General features: G+C 35.8%; 1 protein-coding gene across 4 annotated transcripts in view; it reads right to left on the bottom strand.

Moving 5' to 3' along the window:
* Positions 1-404: 404 nt before the first annotated feature.
* LOC138310556 (prolow-density lipoprotein receptor-related protein 1-like) overlaps positions 405-25070 on the bottom strand; it is a 121193-nt gene continuing 96527 nt past the window's right edge. For all 4 annotated transcript variants that reach the window (XM_069251826.1, XM_069251825.1, XM_069251824.1 and 1 more), the window contains 24 exons: positions 23049-23253; positions 21942-22134; positions 21607-21726; positions 20937-21065; positions 20271-20495; positions 18873-19028; positions 18243-18359; positions 16642-16761; positions 15972-16106; positions 15247-15366; positions 14157-14402; positions 12515-12637; positions 11471-11599; positions 10754-10956; positions 9521-10103; positions 8761-8932; positions 6322-6425; positions 5821-5946; positions 4559-4678; positions 4007-4258; positions 3432-3548; positions 2856-2975; positions 1967-2080; positions 405-570 (listed from right to left, as the gene is read on the bottom strand). In XM_069251826.1, the coding sequence (XP_069107927.1) occupies positions 434-570; positions 1967-2080; positions 2856-2975; positions 3432-3548; positions 4007-4258; positions 4559-4678; positions 5821-5946; positions 6322-6425; positions 8761-8932; positions 9521-10103; positions 10754-10956; positions 11471-11599; positions 12515-12637; positions 14157-14402; positions 15247-15366; positions 15972-16106; positions 16642-16761; positions 18243-18359; positions 18873-19028; positions 20271-20495; positions 20937-21065; positions 21607-21726; positions 21942-22134; positions 23049-23253 (4066 nt within the window). In that variant the 3' untranslated portion in view covers positions 405-433. The remainder of the gene's footprint in view (positions 571-1966; positions 2081-2855; positions 2976-3431; positions 3549-4006; positions 4259-4558; positions 4679-5820; positions 5947-6321; positions 6426-8760; positions 8933-9520; positions 10104-10753; positions 10957-11470; positions 11600-12514; positions 12638-14156; positions 14403-15246; positions 15367-15971; positions 16107-16641; positions 16762-18242; positions 18360-18872; positions 19029-20270; positions 20496-20936; positions 21066-21606; positions 21727-21941; positions 22135-23048; positions 23254-25070) is intronic.

Raw genomic sequence — 25070 nt, forward strand, 5'->3', positions numbered from 1 at the left:
ACTGTAATTTACATTTTTATATAACTGGTACTTAATACTATTAAAGTTGATATAAAAAGTACTTGCAGTCAAACAAGCTCAGCTAGAAGGCGAGAAAACATGTGCTAAAATGTTTGAAATATTTATTGTTTACCAGATAATCAAATTATGATCAGTTATTGAATAACAATACAATACATGGAATTAATACTTCAACAAATACTGCATTCAACCCAATAAGCATCCATGTCCCTATAAACACCCCTCCCCCCTTTTTGACGCCTAAATTTTTATTGCCCAAGCATAAATAAAGACAACAAACAAAAAAAAATTACACAAAACTTTAAGAATTTGCAATAATTTAGTCTTTTTAGCATCTTTTCATTTTTATTTTTTTTTATATTTTGAAATGTCCTGGGTGCTTATTGGGTGGAATAAGGTAATTGTATTTTGATCAATAGAATAACAACTTACTACACATATCAGTTTCCTCGTCGGAGTTGTCACCGCAATCATTGTCACCGTCACATCGCCATAACTCTGGTATACATTCCTTGTTCTTACACAAGAATTTATTATCTTGACAGGAATCTGGGGAAATCAATTATCATCAGTTAATTTTCATCCTCAATTATGAATATCAGTACTGGGGAAATCAATTATCATCAGTTAATTTTCATCCTCAATTATGAATATCAGTACTGGGGAAATCAATTATCATCATTTAATTTTCATCCTCAATTATGAATATCAGTACTGGGGAAATCAATTATCATCAGTTAATTTTCATCCTCAATTATGAATATCAGTACTGGGGAAATCAATTATCATCATTTAATTTTCATCCTCAATTATGAATATCAGTACTGGGGAAATCAATTATCATCAGTTAATTTTCATCCTCAATTATGAATATCAGTACTGGGGAAATCAATTATCATCAGTTAATTTTCATCCTCAATTATGAATATCAGTACTGGGGAAATCAATTATCATCATTTAATTTTCATCCTCAATTATGAATATCAGTACTGGGGAAATCAATTATCATCAGTTAATTTTCATCCTCAATTATGAATATCAGTACTGGGGAAATCAATTATCATCATTTAATTTTCATCCTCAATTATGAATATCAGTACTGGGGAAATCAATTATCATCAGTTAATTTTCATCCTCAATTATGAATATCAGTACTGGGGAAATCAATTATCATCAGTTAATTTTCATCCTCAATTATGAATATCAGTACTGGGGAAATCAATTATCAACAGTTAATTTTCATCCTCAATTATGAATATCAGTACTGGGGAAATCAATTATCATCAGTTAATTTTCATCCTCAATTATGAATATCAGTACTATCAAGGAAACAGCTGGATGAAATATATAAATCATTTCCTTTTCATAATATTAAAAAAAAAAAAAAAAAAAAAAATTGCCAATCAAAGAAAAAAAAAATCACCTTATTGACTTTTGACCTCAAGACTGTAATCTCACCAAAATGTTACCAAGTTATAATGACTGAATATCAAAGAGGGACAGAACGGAACAAGATGAGAAAGAACAAACATGCCTGCCCCAAATTTCATGACAAGAGATTAACGAAAAAGATGTCTGTATTTCAAAACAAAAGTCTGTCCTGATTTACAGACTTACCATGGTTATAAAACGTATATCAATGATGTTTTACAATGAAATATTGTAGAAAATGAAATGTTAATTGTGTTAAAACTTTGGTTTTGTTTTCATGGTTACTGTGAAATTACGAATATAAAAACACATTTTGTATTACATAATATTATCATCATAATTGCTCCATTGGCTAACTAGTCAAATATTATATCTAGGGGATTATATGAAGCTCTGAACAATTAACATTTCATGTTTATACAGTAGCCATCGTCTTACACAGCATCGGATTAATTAATATGTAACTTCTCTAGCCATAAAACATATCATCATGAAGAAATCGTACGATACATACCGCTACAGTTACGTTCGTCGGAACCGTCTGGGCAGTCAATGTCTTCATCACAGAGCCACTTCTTGGGGACACAGATCCCCGCACACTTAAACTCTGAATCGTCACAGGCAAAACCTGTAACACATAGGATTTATTCAGAGTTATCTCCCTTGTCTATTTGAAAGCTTTATATCGGGATACTTATCCATAAAGGTCCTCTTTATCATTGATACATAATATGTGTTATGAAAGATAAATCTACTGAAAGGACTCTTTACAGAGTATTCTGTATTTGCATATTACAGAGTTATCTACCCTTGTGGGTAAGTATTGATTGTGACGTGATGTGTTTACAATCGATATCTACCCTCAAGGGAGCTAACTCTGTAATATGCAAAAACAGACTACATGTTATATAAAAACCTGATTATGAAGGACATAATCATGTACAGTAAATGATAAGTGCCGACATTTACAGCATAAACATGCCTTCCTAACCACCTGTATACAGACCACCTGCTTAATAAGATCACTACTTGGTGTTACACACAGCCAATTAAATTACAACACAATCTCTCCTGTGTAATCTTCTCTGTCCCTCTGTCTGTTATACACATGATTAGCTGATGTTAAATTTTTTATTGACTACTTATTTGCTGCTTTATAAACTTAGCTAAAAGGAAATTTCTTCCAGCACAAATCTAGAAGTCAACTGTTACAATTTGCTATTAAAACTTGCTATGTGTATATTTTGGCTGTTGACAATTTTTTTTATCGTTACTTAACAATTAAAACTTACTATGTTTATGTTTTATGCCCCTTGACAAGTTTTTTTACTGTAATTATTACAATTAAAACCTGTTATGTTTATGTTTTATGCCTGTTGACAATTTTTTTTTTTTTTTTTTACCTGAACAGTCGCGCTCATCACTTCCATCCTCACAGTTCACTTCTCCGTTACACTTCCAGCTCTTCGGTATACACTTGTTGTTATTACAGGTAAATTCCTGGTCAGAACACTGTCGGTGAGCTGGGGATACAGAGAAAATCTTGCTTAATATTTAAAGACTAATATTTGAATTCAAAACACTTTTAGGCCCAATTTAGCAAAACCAACTTAAGTCAAAAACTGACTCAAGTGCACATTTTTCACATAGTTTTCTAAGAAGAAATACGTTACGTTAAGTGCACTTTTGTTTCAAGAAGCAGGAGCTAGTATTTTATGTCTATCTATAGCTGGACACATATCAATAACAGTACCGGTTATGATTCCTTTCTGCATGGACAGGTTCTAGATTAATGGCAACAAGCACACATAAGGAATCCCATAATTTTCTACATTTCTGGAGAAAACACTAAAAATTTTCATCTTAGGAATCACAGCATGGATACTGATATTCCTTTGTCTATGAATCTGTACACACCAGCAGTTTCACAGCGATAGATAGTTTGACCACACATGCCTGATCAAAATGCAGATACTTACAACAGTTTTTCTCATCGGACCCATCGCGGCAGTCGTTGTCGAAGTCACATTTCCAACGGGAGGGGATACAATGTTTATTGTCACACTGGAAGTAAGTCGGGTCACAGGTCGTTTGAGCTTTAAATAAAAAATAATATTTTCAATTTAAAAACTGACAATTAATATGATCTCAATCACATTTAAAACCAATTAGTATCTTCAATTACTAATTTCATACTTCTATAGAGAGTTGAAGAAATAAAAATTACAGCATCACTCTATGAGTTGCATTTTTTCAAAACTTTGAATCAAAAGTAGTTATTAAGAGTTACCTCCAGAAGATTTTTAAAAAAATTGGAAATTATGAACATTTTTCTTGTATTTTTTTTTTCTACAGACATATAAAAGTTAGCTCTATTGTTTTGGCTTTGTGACAAATACTGACATGTCCTAGTAACATGAACCTTGTATTCTGTGTTTGTAGTCATTCCCCTCCTCAAAAGTAGTGACAGATTCTAGTATTCCAGTTTAAGAAACTTACTGTCACAGCCTAGATTAGGATATTCTCTATAACTGTATCTAAGACAATAACTTACTACATCTCGCATTGTCCTCATCCGAGTGATCCTCCGGTCCACAGTCGACGTCGCCGTCACACTGCCAGTCCGACGGAATACAACGCCCCGTATCACACTTGATGTATCCGTCCATGCACGTCATGTTACGGCAATCCTGTGGCTCATCTGAACCGTCGTCCCCGCAGTCATTGTCTGTGTCGCATCGCCAAACGTAGGGAATACAACGGTGATTGTTACATTGGAACTGGTTAGACTCGCAGGAACTGTAGGCTGAAAGGGAGATAACTCTAATAAGATCAATCCTTAGGACTTGCAGAAACTGGATCCTGCAAAAACTGCACCTTGACAGGGATATTCCTCTCAGACTGATTAACTAAACCTATGATGGGAGATAAATCTGAATAAATCAGAGCCTACATTCAAAAGAACTGATTGCTAAAATGGATTCATACAATTAAGATTCTCAAACAAATTAGCAACTTAATTTTTTTTAATTTCATCCCACGAAAGAACTACTAAATTTAGGTACTAAATTTTATCATCTGTATAGGACACAATATGATGACTTACTACAGTTATATTCGTCCTGCTTGTTTGTACAGTCGATGTTTCCATCACAGAATTTCTTCTCCTCAATACATACATCTTCTCCGGGACATTTCCTATAGCCAGCTAGACAATGGAACTTTTCTGTAACAAAAACATGATAAACTAGAAATGCTTACAGGACATGGGTATATCTCTATGGGTAATAGATCTATGGGTAATAGATATATGGGTAATAGATATATGCCCTGCTCCCAATTTCGTATTGTGGCATAAACATCAATCAAATTGTCCTTTAACGTAAAGTGTACCACTAGAGTTCCAATCTCACAGTTACTTTTAATGTTTAGAGTGACCTCCCTTCTCTCTGAAGCAATTTAAATTGGCCAGTTTTTTTTTTTTTTTGTCATCCCCCTTTTTTGTTTTGAAATAACCATTTTTTTTTTAAGACAAAATGGTTGATTTTTGCAAACAACTGTTTGCTAATACATTGTAAAATGATCTCTGGTCAATAATATTTATTTACTTGCATAGATATTTCAGAAATCCTTCCAGTTTTTGTTTGTTTTTTTTTCTTCAATTTTTTTTTTTTTTTTTTGTGGCGCACTTTACCTTCAGCAAAACATTTTGATCTAAAAATCCTGCAAAACTACATCTTAAACTAATCAGTCTTCATAATTATTCCAGAATGACCTAAACTATTACCGGGTAAAAGGTTTCCACAAAACCATACTGGTCAATATCGTGACAGAACTGTAAGTCCATATTTGTTTATTTTTTTTCTGGATTTAGAAGAATTTGGGAAAAAAAATCTTGTTGTAAATCATGCAGAGGCATAACTGAATTGAGATCAAGATAAGCTATAATGATTTGGAAACTTTTAAAATATCAAATAAATAGTGAACATCGCTATGTTGCTCCCATTTTCCAAGAATAGCTGACATTGTAATGTCATTGGCAAGAACACCATGTGACTACTGTAACTGCATAACGTCTTTCCAAACTCTTCCTGAGAACAAGTCATGAACTTTGCAACTGCTGTTCGGCAATAATTGTATTCTATGGTGACCAGTTTAAAATAAAGGCATATGTTTACAAGTATCGACTTTCAACAACTGCTGTACCAGGATAAAATATTCTTTGATATAACTTAATTTCAACTATATCTACAAATACTAACAATATCAGGGTCAATCTAACTTGACTTCTTTCAGCTAGTTATGTATAGTGTGACTTGAAGTCATGTATCCTGTAAATAAGAACTACAATCTCGAAACAATACGTACCACATGCTTTTTCGTCTGAGCCATCAGAACACTGTCGGACTCCATTACAGATGTCCGACGGTGGGATACACTCTGTAGATGAATTTTCACACCGATACAAGCCTGGATGACTGCAGTTATAGGGCACTGTAAAACCAAAGTAAACAGTTTAAAACCAATATCAAGAAATTTTATCAATATGGATGCTGTGTTTAAAGTTACAATGAAACATAATTATCAAAGAATTAAAACCAAAATGCAACATTTTCTCAGTAATGAAAATCTCACATTGTACTAGGAATTTATGTATTATATATGATTTAATTAGACGTACGACAGGTGCTTCTCTGTAATGAACATATATGACTTAATTAGACGTATGACAGGTGCTTCTCTGTAATGAACATATATGACTTAATTAGACGTATGACAGGTGCTTCTCTGTAATGAACATATATGTCTTAATTAGACGTATTACAGGTGCTTCTCTGTAATGAACATATATGACTTAATTAGACGTACGACAGGTGTTTGGTTCGTCCGATCCATTGTCACAATCCCACTGACCATCACACTTCCACCAGAATGGGATACACTTAGAGCTGGACACACACAGGAACTGGGCACTGGAATTATATACGTATAATAACTTCATCTTCTATCATATAATTAAATAGGGATTGAATGTATTTTTCTAATTTTCATAGCGGCTATGAATAGCAGAAGCTATCTACATATCCCGCGGAACTCGTTAGCGCTCCTCGGAAGATATGTAGATAGCTTTTGCTATTCATAGCCGCTCTGAAAATGAGAAAAATACATTCAATCCGTATACTAAGATTAGAATGATTTATGAAAATAAAAATTATTGAAAGGTTATTATATTATATTTAAAATTATAACTTCATCTATCATATAATTACATACGTATAATAACATCATTTATCTTATAATTACATACGTACCATAACTTCATTCATCTATCATATAATTACATACATATAATAACTTCATCTATCATATAATTATATACGTATAATAACTTCATTTATCTTATGCTTACAAACGTATAATGACTTCATTTATCTTATAATTACATATGTTTAACAACTTCATCTATCATATAATTACATACGTACAATAACTTCATTATCTAATTCATATAAATAATTCATTACATAAATACGTATAATAACTTCATCATATATATCATACTAAATTACATATATCATATAATTACAATGTATAATAACTTCATCTATCATATAATTATACATACGTATAACAACTTCATATATCATATAATTACAAATGTATAATAACTTCATCTATCATATAATTACAAATGTATAATAACTTCATCTATCATATAATTACATATGTATAACAGCTACATATATCATATAATTACAAACCTATAACAGCTACTTATATCATAATATTACATATGTATAACAACTTCATCTACCTTATAATTAAACATCAAAATACAACTTCAAATTGATGAATTGAATGTCGTAAATGACAACTCCTTAACACATATTACCTACCTGTGACATTCTAGTCTAATTACAAACTTACCTAGTACAGTTAGCCACACAGTTAATGCTGTGTGACATTATAGTCTAATTACAAACTTACCTAGTACAGTTAGCCACACAGTTAATGCCGTGTGACATTATAGTCTAATTACAAGCTTACCTGGTACAGTTAGCCACACAGTTAACGCCATGTGACATTCTAGTCTAATTACAAACTTACCTAGTACAGTTAGCCACACAGTTAACGCCGTGTGACATTATAGTCTAATTACAAGCTTACCTAGTACAGTTAGCCACACAGTTAACGCCATGTGACATTCTAGTCTAATTACAAACTTACCTAGTACAGTTAGCCACACAGTTAACGCCGTGTGACATTCTAGTCTAATTACAAACTTACATAGTACAGTTAGCCACACAGTTAACGCCATGTGACATTCAAGTCTAATTACAAACTTACCTAGTACAGTTAGCCACACAGTTAATGCTGTTTGACATTATAGTCTAATTACAAACTTACCTAGTACAGTTAGCCACACAGTTAATGCTGTGTGACATTCTAGTCTAATTACAAACTTACCTAGTACAGTTAGCCACACAGTTAATGCTGTGTGACATTCTAGTCTAATTACAAACTTTCCTGGTACAGTTAGCCACACAGTTAATGCCATGTGACATTCTAGTCTAATTACAAACTTACCTCGTACAGTTAGCCACACAGTTAATGCCGTGTGACATTCTAGTCTAATTACAAACTTACCTAGTACAGTTAGCCACACAGTTAATGCCGTGTGACATTCTAGTCTAATTACAAACTTACCTAGTACAGTTAGCCACACAGTTAATGCCGTGTGACATTATAGTCTAATTACAAACTTACCTAGTACAGTTAGCCACACAGTTAATGCCGTGTGACATTCTAGTCTAATTACAAACTTACCTAGTACAGTTAGCCACACAGTTAATGCTGTGTGACATTATAGTCTAATTACAAACTTTCCTGGTACAGTTAGCCACACAGTTAACGCCGTGTGACATTCTAGTCTAATTACAAACTTACCTAGTACAGTTAGCCACACAGTTAATGCTGTGTGACATTATAGTCTAATTACAAACTTACCTAGTACAGTTAGCCACACAGTTAACGCCGTGTGACATTCTAGTCTAATTACAAACTTACCTAGTACAGTTAGCCACACAGTTAATGCTGTGTGACATTCTAGTCTAATTACAAACTTACCTAGTACAGTTAGCCACACAGTTAACGCCGTGTGACATTCTAGTCTAATTACAAACTTACCTAGTACAGTTAGCCACACAGTTAATGCTGTGTGACATTCTAGTCTAATTACAAACTTACCTAGTACAGTTAGCCACACAGTTAATGTTGTGTGACATTCTAGTCTAATTACAAACTTACCTAGTACAGTTAGCCACACAGTTAAGGCCGTCCTCCAGGAGTACATGATTCTCCGGACACGCACACACTCGCTCCACGGAATTCAGAGTCAGGAAGGCGAGGGGTCTAGACTGAGGACGGAGCAAACAAAGGTGGCTACATCCCCCATTGTCTTCACAGGGGTTCGGATTCACTGGAAACAACAACAGATCTTAGGCATGTCGTAGGTAAACAGGATCATTAGTGCACATTATTGTTTACATGCAGGCACATTTTCAGTTATTGTAAATTGTGTATTCCGTCTATGCATATAACAAAGTTACCTCCCTTACAGGTATTCAGTTACTATTAATTATGTATTCCGTCATTGTGCATTACAGAGTTACCTCCCTTGTGTGTAGGATTCCATTGCGACATCATTATTTTGAGAGCGAATTTCACATCTTTTTTTATCAGGAAAAATAAAGCTATGCTCACACATACATGACATCACAATCAATACCTACCAACATGGGGAGATAACTCTGTAGCATGCAAAACAGAATATGAAGTGCATCTTTATGTAAAATCTACAGTTTTTGTTATATTCAAAAGCAAAAATGCCTTAACAGCTAGAAGTGTCTGTTAGGAATCAATATCCCCATCTCCATATGGAATCTATGTGAAGTGACAGATTGGGCAACATCAATGCTATTGTTGACATACTAAAATGATGAAAGATTCTTGAAATCTTATGGGTTTTCTTCTTTAGATTTCCATTACAAAATGGTTGATAACTTACTTTCCACCTGCCTCATCTTGTGGTAAACCTGAATATCCATCAGGCGATGAACCACTGTGGCAACAGTCGTACGATTTTTCCCCGAGAATTTCTCCGCTCTCTCAATAGAACCCTTTTCCCAGTCCGTCCAGTAAATGTAGTTCATAAATGTCGTCAGAGCAAACGTGTGGGGTAGCTCCCTATCTATGACCATGTGTCTGGCAGTGCCATCTAAATTAGCCATGGCAATGTAATCCAAACTGGCATCGGCCCAAAAAATCTTTTCTGTGATATAGTCAATGGTTAACGCGTTTGGCCAGGCGAGGTCTTGAGTGACGATTTTCTGTGTTACACTTCCATCGAGAAAGGAGCGTGAGATATGTGGCTTCTCCCCCCAGTCTGTGTAGAACATGAAGCCCTTAGCAGGAAACACTTCCAAGGCACGAGGCTCCTCCAAACCTTCTCGGATCAACACTTTACGGTATTTCCCGTCCAGTTTTGACACTTCAATAGTGTCTGTTGTTTTGTCACACCAGTACAGGTTTCCTCCTACCCAATCTACAGCAAGGCCGTCTGGGTTTCTCACTGTCGTATTGTGTACAACCTAAAAAATTTATCATTAGTTATCTCCCTTATATAAATATAATTTAATTATCTCCCTAATATTTATTTACTTCAGTTATCTCCCTTTTATATACACTCATACATTTACTTTGGTTATTTACTTTGGTTATCTCCCTTTTATATAGTTACTTCAGTTATCTCCCTTTTATACACAATTATACATTTACTTTGGTTATCTCCCCTTTATATACAGTTATAAAGTTACTTCAGTTATCTCCCTTTTATATTCTCCCTTTTATATACAGTTAGACATTTGTAACAGGGTGCTTAACTAATTGTATGTGGGGTGCTTATTAATGCCTCAAAATGTAAGTTGTGGATGGAAAAAGTTAGCCATATTTTAAATCTTTCTGTACTCATGGTACATTAATCCGTTACAGTAAACATGCATATACCTTTCATCATGAGACAGATTATTATGTTGTGATTCACATGTAAAAGACTCACAAGTTCATGTAATATGGGATGCAATGATAATGTTAGAGCCTAGAGCCATCACATGTTGTAAACATTGTTAAATCCATGAGATTGGGGAATTCTTACAACTTCAACTCTTCTTCAGAAAAGGGGAGGGGCGCTAATAACGGCAAACATGGTAAATATTTTATACTAATAGTCGCTTTGCTGTACCTGTTTTGTGCCATTAACAATTTTCATCCTGTTGATTGAGCTGGACTTGCTAGTTATGTCCGTCCAATAAACCATCTCCTCTTTGTGGTTAAAGCCGATGGCTACAGCGTTGTTCAGGTTTTCTGTAATTTTCTCCTCAACCCCAAAAAGGGAAACCCGCCTCAAATAATATCTATTGGCCACAATCAGGAATGGCTGCTCCTCTGAAAATTTGGATCATTTTGTTTAATTATATGTGTTATTTTACTCCATTTGTTTATGTTTATAATACTGTATTCAACCTTATAAATGGCCAGGATCCTTAAAAGTTAGTCTATCATAAAATTCTTGTAAAAGTAAGCCATAAATCAATTTGCAAAAGAATTTTCATTTTAAAGTAAGTAAAACTGAGAGTTCAAAAAAGGGAGAGAAGCGCTTATTGGGTCAACTTACAATAGTTAATATATTTTGCTACTATGTGTTTATGTATGCTTATAGTGATACAGTAAAACCTGTCTTAGTGACCACCTGTATAATCAGACCACTTGCTTAGGCTCCTATTAATGGCAAATTTCATCACAATTTTAACTGTGTATGAAGACCACTTGGTTATAAAGACTGTTTTTTTTTTGGGCTGCAGTATGTTAAGCATTTGACTTTTCTGTAGAACAGATTTTTTAGGCATCAATGCTGACACTAGTCAACTTAACAGTTTGAGGTCAAGAAACATGAACCTACTTCCGTAGACTTTACAGGAATGTCGATCCTCGGCTAAGAGATAACCACTCGCACATGTGCAGTAGTAACTTCCTGGGGTGTTGTGGCAGAAGTGCGAACAAGGATACTTTGTCTGGCATTCATCTACATCTGTAACCATAGAAACGGACAAATTAGGAAATAGAATTTGTATCAAGGCTGTACCCATAGCAATGGACAAATTAGGACATAGAATTTGTATCAAGGCTGTACCCATAGCAACAGATAAATTAGGATATAGAATTTGTATCAAGGCTTTACTCAAAGCAACAGACAAATTAGGATATAGAATTTGTATCAAGGCTGTACCCATAGCAACAGACAAATTAGGATATAGAATTTGTATCAAGGCTGTACCCATAGCAACAGACAAATTAGGATATAAAATTTGTATCAAGGCTGTATCCATAGCAACAGACAAATAAGGATATAGAATTTGTATCAAGGCTGTACCCATAGCAACAGACAAATTAGGATATAAAATTTGTATCATGGCTGTACCCATAGCAACAAACATGTTATAATATAGAATTTGTATCAAGGCTGTACCCATAGCAACGGACATGTTATGATATAGAATTTGTATCAAGGCTGTACCCATAGCAACAGACAAATTAGGATAGAATTTGTATCAAGGCTGTACCCATAGCAACAGACAAATCATCTTATAGATTTTTTAATTTCCTTTCTAAACTATTCTGTATTTGCATATTACATAGTTATCTCCTCTTGTGGGTAGGTATTGTGATGTCATGTATTTGCGAGCATAACATCATAATTTCTGGAGAAAACACCATAAATTGCACTCACAAAATAATGACGTAACAATCAATACCTACCCGCAAGGGAGCTAACTCTGTAATATGAAAAGGCAGAATAGCAACAGACCAATCATTATCTTGTCACAGTAGTATTGTAACCAGAGCATTTGTATCATGAGAAAATATCAACAGAGTAACTATAGCAATACAAAACCTATCGTCTAGAAATCATACCAAGAAGGAGAGACTGAGAATACTGTCATACCTTGACAAGTTCTCCCATCATTCCTGAGCTTGTAACCATTGTAACAGGAACATCGGTAGCCAATCTTTAGATCTGTACAGTTCTGGCTACACATAAACTGATGTGGGGCACACTCATTGATGTCTGTGGTCAATCAAAGGTACAATAGTTAGATATATATAGTGGTCAGTGGTCAATCAAAGGTACAATAGTTAGATATATATAGTGGTCAGTGGTCAATCAAAGGTACAATAGTTAGATATATATAGTGGTCAGTGGTCAATCAAAGGTACAATAGTTAGATATATATAGTGGTCAGTGGTCAATCAAAGGTACAATAGTTAGATATATAGTGGTCAGTGGTCAATCAAAGGTACAATAGTTAGATATATATAGTGGTCAGTGGTCAATCAAAGGTACAATAGTTAGATATATATAGTGGTCAGTGGTCAATCAAAGGTACAATAGTTAAATATAGATAGTGGTCAGTGGTCAATACAAGGTCAGGTCAATAGTAATAGTTAGATATATAGTGGTCAGTGGTCAATCAAAGGTACAATAGTTAGATATATATATAGTGGTCAGTGGTCAATCAAAGGTACAATAGTTAGATATATATAGTGGTCAGTGGTCAATCAAAGGTACAATAGTTAGATATATATAGTGGTCAGTGGTCAATCAAAGGTACAATAGTTAATATATATAGTGGTCAGTGGTCAATCAAAGGTACAATAGTTAAATATAGATAGTGGTCAGTGGTCAATCAAAGGTACAATAGTTAGATATATATAGTGGTCAGTGGTCAATCAAAGGTACAATAGTTAGATATATATATAGTGGTCAGTGGTCAATCAAAGGTACAATAGTTAGATATATATAGTGGTCAGTGGTCAATCAAAGGTACAATAGTTAGATATATATAGTGGTCAGTGGTCAATCAAAGGTACAATAGTTAGATATAGATAGTGGTCAGTGGTCAATCAAAGATACAATAGTTAGATATATATAGTGGTCAGTGTCAATCAAGTCAATCAAAGGTACAATAGTTAGATATATATAGTGGTCAGTGGTCAATCAAAGGTACAATAGTTAGATATATATAGTGGTCAGTGGTCAATCAAAGGTACAATAGTTAGATATATATAGTGGTCAGTGGTCAATCAAAGGTACAATAGTTAGATATATATAGTGGTCAGTGGTCAATCAAAGGTACAATAGTTAGATATATAGTGGTCAGTGGTCAATCAAAGGTACAATAGTTAGATATATATAGTGGTCAGTGGTCAATCAAAGGTACAATAGTTAGGGTTATTTTTTCTACTATATCCTGCAATATATTTCGCAATTTCCAATTCAAAATGAGTACATATTTAACTATTAAATGATAATTTCTATCAATATAGTTGATGTAGATATTAATTCGCTGAGATAAACTTTCATGAAATTTCAAAAGTGAATCGCACATGAATAAAATTTGGTTTACAGTACAAACTGTAAACATATCTATCTTAGTGCTACTGTGAAAAAAAATATGAAAAGGTAAGACATGGATACTTCATGACTAATAAATAAAAAGTAAAGTAATTCTCATAAATAAGATTGAAGGAAATTTATCAGACATGCCATTATTAAAGTACGATTTAGTAACTGACAAAGTACTTACAGCAATTTTCGGGCTCATCAGAGGCGTCACCACAGTTGTCCTTGCCATTACAAACAGCGTCTATGTGTATACACTTAGAGTTGTTGCACTTGAATGACATTTCTGATCCACAAGGTGGCACCACTGTACAATTGGCTTCGTCGGAATGGTCGGGACAGTCAGGGAAGCCGTTACAAGTTAGATTTTTATTTATACACGTGCCGTTCTGTTTACATGAAAACTGGTTAGGTTTACAGGGGTGGAATACTACAAAGCAAACATAAAGAGAAGATAATAATTATTCAAATCATTAATGTTGTCATGTTAAAAAGATTTCTGTTAAAGTGAACGGGTCCTCTTCTAATCATTTTTTTAAGTAAGTAAACTTTCTCTTTAACAGATTTCCTCTGTCATCGAAATTCTGAGAACTCAAGTCAAACAATTTTAATTGCCATTCCCCCAACTTAATATAACATGGTTAACGTGCCTGAGGAAAAGCTTTAAGGCCTATCTTCTTTTATTGATCACATCAAATATGGAGCTATCAGTTGGTGATCAACGGGACTACTTCAGGTACTATGTGATACCCACTTTGTGCGGGACTATTGTTTCTATTGGTGATGGAATGACGTTAAACGATGATACCCGTGCTAACGTCATTTCAGCGGGAAGATTACAAAGATTTAAGTTCAATCACCATTGGAGATACAAGTCCTGCACAAATGTTATCAGCTATCACGTGGTACATGAATAAGTCACATTTGAGCACTAACCTCTCACATCTAAAACAAAATTCTCAAACTTGAACTATCTATATGTATAATTCAGATGATCTCCCTACATTTCATTAATCTTTAGGAATATGGGGGTTTCCCAAAAACACGGGTAAAGAACAATTTACCGTTGATTAACCTGCCAGTGATTATGACGTCAGGAAACTCACATCAAATGATGTCACCAAACTCACATCAAATGATGACATCATATCCGCCGGATGGTTGGACTAATTGACGGTAAATTATACTTTACCCACATTGTTTTGCGATCTCAAAACTCCCGTATTGAAATGCTATCTGATACAGGAGTTTGTGTATCTCTCCGTTAAACGTACCACAAGACGGTGGTTCATCGCTATTGTCTCCACAGTCATCGTCACGATCACACACAAAGATGTTACGGATACAGCGCCGATTCTTACACATAAACTCGTCCCTTTTACAGTGTGCTGGGGCTGAAATTAATTATAAAACAAATGTCCCATCTCTGCATAAAATCACAAAATGAATACTGTAAATACCACATAAACAAGCACTCACTGGCACCCACATAGGATTCAAACTTGTAACCCAGAGATGGAGGGCTTAACGGTAATATGTTGAAACATATATAGAGTTTCAATAACAATAGCACTGATAAAAAATTTTTTTTTTTTTTTTTAAATCATTGATTTTTTTCCAAACGTAAATTATGTGCATCCATCCTCGATACTCCAAGGGTTACTATCCCTGACGTTATATACACCATTGGACTATCTCATAGTAAAACTGGATGCAACAAAGTCAACACAGATAATATGATCCTTTGATATACACCAAAGAAATTGTAAAACAGTACACTGTGGTTGACTGTGTGGCTTTGAAGTTGGGTGTAACTCTGTAATCTTCAAATGAAGTACCTGTAGGCCCGTGATTGGTCAGTTTTTTTCTCCTGAACTGCCTCTAGTTTTACAATGTGGATATAGTAACCCCTGGAGTATCCAAGATGATATACATACTACTGACATAATTACACTTGGTAAGCATTTTTAAGTTATTTGACTATATGTTATATACTTACGACAACCATTAGATATACGTTCGTCCTCTCCATTCGGGCAGTCAATGTCGCCATCACATTTCCATTGTTTTGGGATACAGCGCCCTGTGCCATTACATAAGTACTCATTCTCCTGGCATGTCCTGTTTGTTGTTGCTGTAAAATAAAGGAGTTTGTGAATAAAAGAAACTCAGTTCATACATCAATACACGAGCCTACTCAAATTGAATATGTACACCTTATCCACCGTAAAAACTTGTATAATTTGCACACCAATGTAATTTGCAGAGGTACTTTTTGGGACTGAAAATGCTGAACATGAAGACAACTATAACTTCCTTTAAAAAAAATTCAATTTTCATGCAAGCTGATAGATAAAATATATATCACATATCAATTCCTTTAAAATTCACAACGGAGGAGCATATATATATATCATCAGTTCAGCGACCCATAAAGACACTCAAAGATGTCTGTTAAAATCAAATAACCTGTACCACAATTTCGACCAATCAGAAACATGATTCACCATCACTTGCTCATTGAAGTTAGTTATTTTGGACGACAATGTAAACACTTTGATTGTAATGTCATAATGAAAAACATTAATTGACCTAATTTTGGGAGAATACATTTTGTTAAGCTGTCTTTACAAAATAAAAGGCTAATATTTGTAGAATGTTTAGCTTACTGCAGTGGTCTCCCTCATCACTATGATTGGCACAGTCAGGATGACCGTCACATTCCCAGGACCGCGGCAGACACAGCTTGGATAAGTTACACTGAAACATGTGACTCTCACATGTGTAATCTGAAAAATTCAGAGAAGCAAAATAATGGTTAGTTTATGGGACATGGTGTATATACAAAATGGTGTCTTAATCAAAAGTCAGGAGGAATCTCTTTGAGGATGTTCCCTTTGGAGGCTCCGAGAAAATTCTGAGGAAGCTCCTTCAGAAAGATCTCTGGGGAAGCTCAATGAGAAAGTTCTCTGAGAAAGCTCTCTGAGGAAGTTCTCTGAGGATGTTCTCTGAGGAAGCTCCCAGAGGAAGCTCCTTGAGAAAGCTTTACAGTGAATTTCATTATGATATATTTACACTTGCTAGGCTTGGTCACTATACGCTAATACTAGCCGATTTTGTTTACCATAACTGCATGGTAACATTGAACTTTGAACTTGCGTAAGGAAATGTTCTGTGCAACGTAAAAGGACTACTTTTTTTTAAAAGCAACACATGGCTTTGTTTACATTTTGACGCAACATTACGTGTATATTGTTGTTTTTCATAGAATTTTGGAAAAATGTAAACAATATATACATGTTTTATATTTATATATGATTCAAACAATTTTTAAATTAACAATTGTATAAAGAAACGGAAAAATATCCCGACCGGGGCGACGTGCTTTCATTTTTGTTAAAAATGATGGGTGTCAAATGTAAACATTACCTCTGTGCCTATGTTCGTCCTACGATCGAGCCTTTGGGGTGGACGGGTGTGAGACCCTCTGATAGAGGTCAGTTATAAACATATCCTCTTGTCTTTGTTCTTTGAGTATTTAATCATGTGTATTATAAAACATGCACCGCTAATAATCCACGTGTTGACAGTTCCGCGTCACCACAAATACATTGTATCATCTATCGATGGCGATATGGATCTAAGCGTAGATTATATAATCACATGGCTCCCAAGGATGTAATATCGTCAAGTCAGACGACATCTCAAACACATTGAGCTTCTTGAAAATCGGTGTTTTCACAACTTCGGCAAACTAAAGTGTGTAAGCGTGCGTCAGCTTCGCCTCGCTGCACAATACAGTAACGGTCACCGAGTTCACACATGTGGCCGTCTACGAATTCTTTATGTTATTACGCTATATATTAACTTTTAGCAAAATTGAATATATATTTAAAGTTCTGATCTGATTAAATAAAATTATCTCTGAAATTTACTTTGTTTGTCATGTTTATTTTACACTAAAATATTGAACTTTTTTGTCGTCGCGGATGAATAATTCTACCTTACGTGAAGCGTCATCATTCGCTGTTCAATTGAGTAAACTCCTCCCACTTTTGACCGACTTTTATTGAATAATTACGTAACTTTCAAATGACGATTTTATTGCATAAAATATAAATAAAAAGTCGTGTGAGTGTAAATATAGGGATTGGATTTCGCGCCCCATAGAATATATTCTTAGAGGAATTGCTCCATACAAGCATGGTTAACATAAAAACGAAATCCAATCCCTATATAAACCTATGCCTGGGGAAACTTGATCACTTACTGCACTGTTTCTCATCGGAGTTGTCGCCACAGTCGTTGTCGTTATCACACTCCCACTGGTGTGGGATACAGGCACCAGATGACTTGCATCTGAATCCTCCATCATCACAAGCGCCATCTGGTGGCAAAAATTGTTATTGGAAATAGATTAATCATAAGAAACCATAAGTCCCTGCCTATTTATTAGTTACTTGTACGTATTATAAACACTGCTTTTTCTTATCATACAAAACAATATTAATATGTCAAGATACTAAGCCATTGTGGGTTTTAGTATGTTTTACTGTCGATTAGTCCTATCATCTGGTGATAGTGACATTACATTTTGACGAGACTTTTGTGACGTCACAATCACCTGAAATATTGGAACTAATAAGCCGTAATTCCTTCTTTAATTCACTGATGTTGTTTATATATCTCAAAACAGTATACATATATTATACATCAGTAAAGGTATCGTAAAATACAGAAAATAACCTGTAATTAGTAAAAGATATGCCCCTTTTGACTACCTAACAGCAGGAAAGCCTGAGAATCACCTTTGGAGAAGACGTTTGGATTATTACTGATATACTGTATATAAGAAGAAACAGAAATCATTTTCATTTCATAAACATGATAAAAATCTCACCTTTTGATGAGTTGTCACAGGAATTTTCATCACTACCATCCCAGCAGTCTTTGTTTCCGTCACATTTCCATGAGGACAGGATACATTGAGAAGTGGTGTTACAGGGTACGACGTCTTCCTCGTACGGAAACATTTCCAGGTTATCGCACGTCATGTCTGTAATGTAAAGGAGTTCACAATAAGGCCAATACAATCTGTGTAGGGCTCATCAAAGATTTGGATAATGATTAAATTCAGAAAACTTAGAATGGTGGTTATAATTACGTACATTACAAGATGGTAAAATATGTTAGAAACCTTAACAATTTTTCCATCAAAGCTACAATAGACAGGTACTAATCAGGGCCAATATTACAGTTTATTTTTCTTTCATAAGGTTACAAAAGGTCAGTTTAACTCAAAGTTCATAAGGTCAGATTGACTAACAATGTCAGTAAAGGTGGGTGAAAATCAGGAATGGCTTTGAAAGGTCAGTGAAGTCATTGGTCAGATAATACTTTGCCTCCCACGAAGATAAATACCCTTTCAGATGTAAAGAAGCTCTCCAAGAGGTAAATAAGAGAATACTTTGCCTTCATGGAGGTCAGTAAATGAATAACATCCAACATGAACTCACTGTTTTTGAATGCCGATGACCAACTTCTGATGACCTAAATACCCTGTACATGTATATCTCAAACTATAACTGGGACCTCTACAGTTCAAGTTGGTTTTATTGTACTGTGAAATCATTTATTTTCGTTGGGCTCAATTTTCGTGGATTCTGAAATTTTACAAGTTCGTTGGCACTTAAATTCGTGGAGATACACAGTCGACACTGTCACCTGTACTGTGTGATCGCTCAAGCGGAACTAAGCTCTACCACACAACACTGTTACAATCACAAGCTAGAGTCGGTACTCAGCCAGTGTTTTTACAGATGTGTCCAACAAACAATTATCGTGTCACATTGATAGATTCATGATATACTCAATCAAATATTTGTTGGTACATGTGGATGAAGTCTATGAAATTCTGAAAACTATCTTTGTTTGAACAATATTTTCCAACTTTGAACTTGTCATGCTTGTCCCCGAAATAGACCTTATGTAGTGAGGTATTGATCATCCTACAATGTATGAACGCATAAACTTACATGACATTGGTATAGGTATATATATTTTCATGGGGATGTAAATTCGTTGACTTTGGTCAAAAAACGTAATCCACGAAAATTAAACCCTCACGAAAATTAATGATTTCACAGTACTTTGAAATCTTAGTTCTTGACTGTCGACAATCAACCCCTAATGACCTGAACACCCTTTATATCCCTAACTATAACCGAGTCCCCTGCAGTTAGAGTTAACTCAGTTTTACAAATTACTGTACTTATGAGGTTAATTAGTTTATACTTACTACAGCCAACCTCATCATCCCAATCTGGACAGTCCATGTCGCGGTCACAGCGGAACTGTCGGGCGATACAGAGGCCGCTCTTACACTGGAACTGGGACGTGTCGCACATACAGTTGGCTTCGTCCGACAGGTCGCTACAGTCGGGCGTACCATCACAGAATTTCTCAATGTGTACACACATAAAGTTGGAGCAGGTAAATAGGCCGGGGGCACATGTCTTGTTAGCTGTAATCAAAGACACTGAAATACTCACTAACAGCAAATACAATATGGTATTGTACTTGGTGATTTATCAATTTGAAACAAAATTCACTGTTTTCACATTTGTGAATTCGTGACTACCACAATTTTTTTTTATTAAAGTTACAATACATTATACATTACATATTAGAACAGTGGCTTAATTTTTCTGATGACAAAAGATTTTATATTATTTTACACAAAAAAAAGAAATGGAGCAGAATTTTTTCATATATTTTTTAAAATCATTTTCTTCCATACATGGCGGCAAAATATACAACCATTCAAAATACTGATATTCCTGATTTTTGTCCCTTACATACAAACTTTACGTGGGATATAAATTTATCATTAAATCAATAATCTGCATTAAGCATTTAGTCTTCAACAAATAACCTTCCTGGCATTGAGAAGACGAGTACTCACTGCAGACATCGGGGTGCTCATCACTGCCATCTAAACAATCGTTGACACTATTACATCGCCGCTCAATCGAGATGCACGCCTTCTTATCATGACACATAAAGTCTGTCAGGCCACAGGATGTGTTCGCAGCTAAAAGGTCAAAGGTCAACAAATCATCATTATTTCAATCCATGATTATCTATATAACCACATTGGTATTATATCATCAAGATCAAAAGTTATTACATGGGTATTCTATAAAGGTCAAAGGTTAACAGATCAGTTTTGTGTCAAGGTCAAAGTTCAAAGGTTGAGATAATGTGGGATACTTCTTTAAAGTCAAATGGTTACTTTCCAGATTGTTCAGAATTCAAGTAACACAGTCACACATTTGATTACTTTTTTTTCAGAATTGAACCTTACACAGTCACACATTTGATAACTTTTTTTTCAGAATTGAACCTTAATTGAACTATTTGAACAAATTAAGGGAATGATTGTTTCCAGATTTTTCAGAATTCAAGTAATACAGTCACACATTTGATAACTTTTTTTCAGAATTGAACCTTAATTGAACAATTTGAACAAATTAAGGGAATGAGTTTATTTACTCCAATCAGAATTGTTTGTAGAATTATACTGAACATGTAATATGTGAATACAAAGTGTATATCAAATCTCTGATGCTTACGTCCACAGCGTCTGCCATCAGGTAACAGGAAGAGGCCGGGTCCACACGTACACCGGGCATGGCCATCAATTACCGTACAGTTGTTCTCACAGGCATGGTTATAACAGCGACTCATGGTACCTGACACAAACAAACACCACAGTAGACAAGTGAACAGCAATTTAACTATCTCAGACATACAATCAAAACTCTAACGAGGAGAAGGCATTAAAAAAAGAGTACTGAGTACCTAGTGTTAAAGAGAGTGTTTTTGTTTATAAATGAAATTAGTACTCGAAACATCCATGAAACTATTACAACACCTGAGACTATAAATTATTAAAAATGTGACTAACAATTATTGGCGTCCTCAGCCACGACTGTTATCCCCATTGGCTGTCGCTCCAGGTTCTTTTTCATCCAGAATATACTGCTGCCATCATATTTATTGGATCTCATCACAGCTCGACGGATCCAGTCAGTCCAGTAGATGTACTGTCCATACACAGCCAGGCTGAAAGGGTGCTCGGGCATAGCCTTCACCACGACCTAATAACAAAGGTCAAGGTCAAGTTAAATATAGGACAGGGTGAAAGAGTGCTTGGGCATAGCCTTCACCATGACCTAATAACAAAGGTCAAGGTCAAGTTAAATATAGAACAGGGTGAAAGAGTGCTCGGGCATAGCCTTCACCATGACCTAATAACAAAGGTCAAGGTCAAGTTAAATATAGAACAGGGTGAAAGAGTGCTCAGCATAGCCTTCACCACAACCTAATAACAAAGGTCAAGGTCAAGTTAAATATAGAACAGGGTGAAAGAGTGCTCGGTTATAGCCTTCACCATGACCTAATAACAAAGGTCAAGGTCAAGTTAAATATAGAACAGGGTGAAAGAGTGCTCAGCATAGCCTTCACCACAACCTAATAACAAAGGTCAAGGTCAAGTTAAATATAGAACAGGGTGAAAGGGTGCTCGGGCATAGCCTTCACTACAACCTAATAACAAAGGTCAAGGTCAAGTTAAATATAGAACAGGGTGAAAGGGTGCTCGGGCATAGCCTTCACCACAACCTTATAACAAAGGTCAAGGTCAAGCTAAATATAGAACAGGGTGAAAGGGTGCCCAGGCATAGCCTTCACCACGACATAACAACAACGGTCAAGGTCGATTTAGAAACCACCATATTATAACAAAGATTACAATCATTTTAAATATAGAAACATTTCATCTGTAATTGTTTAATCAATATTTAGTTTATATCATAATAAGTTCAATGTTTTACTTGAAATGAAGATACTGACATGTATATTCCTACTTGATACACCTAAAATATTGAGTTGTGGTTCTAATCCCATAAAAATAATATTGCAATAGCTTTTACATACTACTGATTTTAACTAAAATTAAATGGGGTTAATTACCATTTCTCCACTGCTCTTTATCATGCAACACTAGACTCACCTTCCTATTTTTGCCGTCAAAGTCACATCTCTCGATTTTGTCGAGTCTGGCGTCAGACCAGTACAGCTGTTGTTCTATGTGGTCAATGGTTAGTCCGTTGGGGGTCCAAATCTCTTCGGTGATGATAGACTCGGGTTTGTAGCCATTGAGGAAGGAACGCTGGATCTTAGGCTGTTCATCATGCCAGTTTGTCCAAAACATACGACTAAAACAGCAAACACATACTTATCTATAGTCTTAAACATACAACTAAAACAACACACATGTGTTTACCTATAGTCAAAAACATATGACTAAAACAACACACATGTGTTTACCGTTAGTCCTAAACATACAGCTAAAACAACAAACACGTGTTTACCTATAGTCCAAAACATACAACTAAAACAACAAACACGTGTTTACCTATAGTCCAAAACATACGACTAAAACAACAAACATGTGTTTACCTATAGTCCAACGACATAAAAATACACACAACAAGAGGCCCAGAGGGCCTGTATCGCTCACCTGGTTGGTAATGCCAAGTAATGTTCTGAATACAAGTTCATTGTTTATTTTCTGAAGGATTTTGAATATCAACCATTAATTCCCCTATTGGGCCCCACTTTTTCTGCTCCAGGGGGGTCAAAGCCAAAATTTATACGAATTCTGTTAACCCCAAGGATGCTTCTGGCCAAATTTGGGTGGTACAATCCATGCAGAACTCTAGGACAAGTAGCGATTTATAGGATTTACCTCTAATTCCCTTATCGGGCCCCGCCCCTCCTGCCCCCGGGGGTCAGAGCCAAAATTTATACAAGTTCTGGTCCCCTTCCCCCAAGGATGTTTCTGGCCAAATTTGGTTACAATCCATGCAGAACTCTAGGACAAGTAGCGATATATAGAATTTACCTCTATTTCCCCTATTGGGCCCCACCCCCTCCTGCCCCCCGGAGGGTCAGAGCTAAAATTTATACAAGTTCTGGTCCACTTCCCCTAAGGATGTTTCTGGCCAAATTTGGTTACAATCCATGCAGAACTCTAGGACAAGTAGCGATTTATAGGATTTACCTCTATTTCCCCTATTGGGCCCCGCCCCTCCTGCCCCCGGGGGGGTCAGAGCCAAAATTTATACAAGTTCTGTTCCCCTTCCCCCAAGGATGTTTCTGGCCAAATTTGGTTACAATCCATGCAGAACTCTAGGACAAGTAGCGATTTATAGAATTTACCTCTATTTCCCCTATTGGGCCCCGCCCCTCCTGCCCCCTTGGGGTCAGAGCCAAAATTTATACAAGTTCTGTTCCCCTTAATTCCCCCAAGGATGTTTCTGGCCAAATTTGGTTACAATCCATGCAGAACTCTAGGACAAGTAGCGATTTATAGGATTTACCTCTATTTCCCCTATTGGGCCCCGCCCCTCCTGCCCCTGGGGGATCAGAGCCAAAATTTATACAAGTTCTGTTCCCCTTCCCCCAAGGATGTTTCTGGCCAAATTTGGTTACAATCCATGCAGAACTCTAGGACAAGTGGCGATTTATAGGATTTACCTCTATTTCCCTATTGGGCCCCGCCCCTCCTGCCCCCAGGGGGTCAGAGCCAAAATTTATACAAGTTCTGTTCCCCTTCCCCCAAGGATGTTTGTGGCCAAATTTGGTTACAATCCATGCAGAACTCTAGGACAAGTAGCGATTTACAGGATTTACCTTTTATTTCCCCTATTGGGCCCCGCCCCTCCTGCCCCCTTGGGGTCAGAGCCAAAATTTATACAAGTTCTGTTCCCCTTCCCCCAAGGATGTTTCTGGCCAAATTTGGTTACAATCCATGCAGAACTCTAGGACAAGTAGCGATTTATAGAATTTACCTCTATTTCCCCTATTGGGCCCCGCCCCTCCTGCCCCCGTGGGGTCAGAGCCAAAATTTATACAAGTTCTGTTCCCCTTCCCCCAAGGATGTTTGTGGCCAAATTTGGTTACAATCCATCCAGAACTCTATGACTAGTAGCGATTTAAAGGAAATGTTGACGGACGGACGGACGGACGA

This window comes from Argopecten irradians, chromosome 16, assembly GCF_041381155.1.
Source record: "Argopecten irradians isolate NY chromosome 16, Ai_NY, whole genome shotgun sequence".
Lineage (NCBI taxonomy): Eukaryota > Metazoa > Mollusca > Bivalvia > Pectinida > Pectinidae > Argopecten > Argopecten irradians.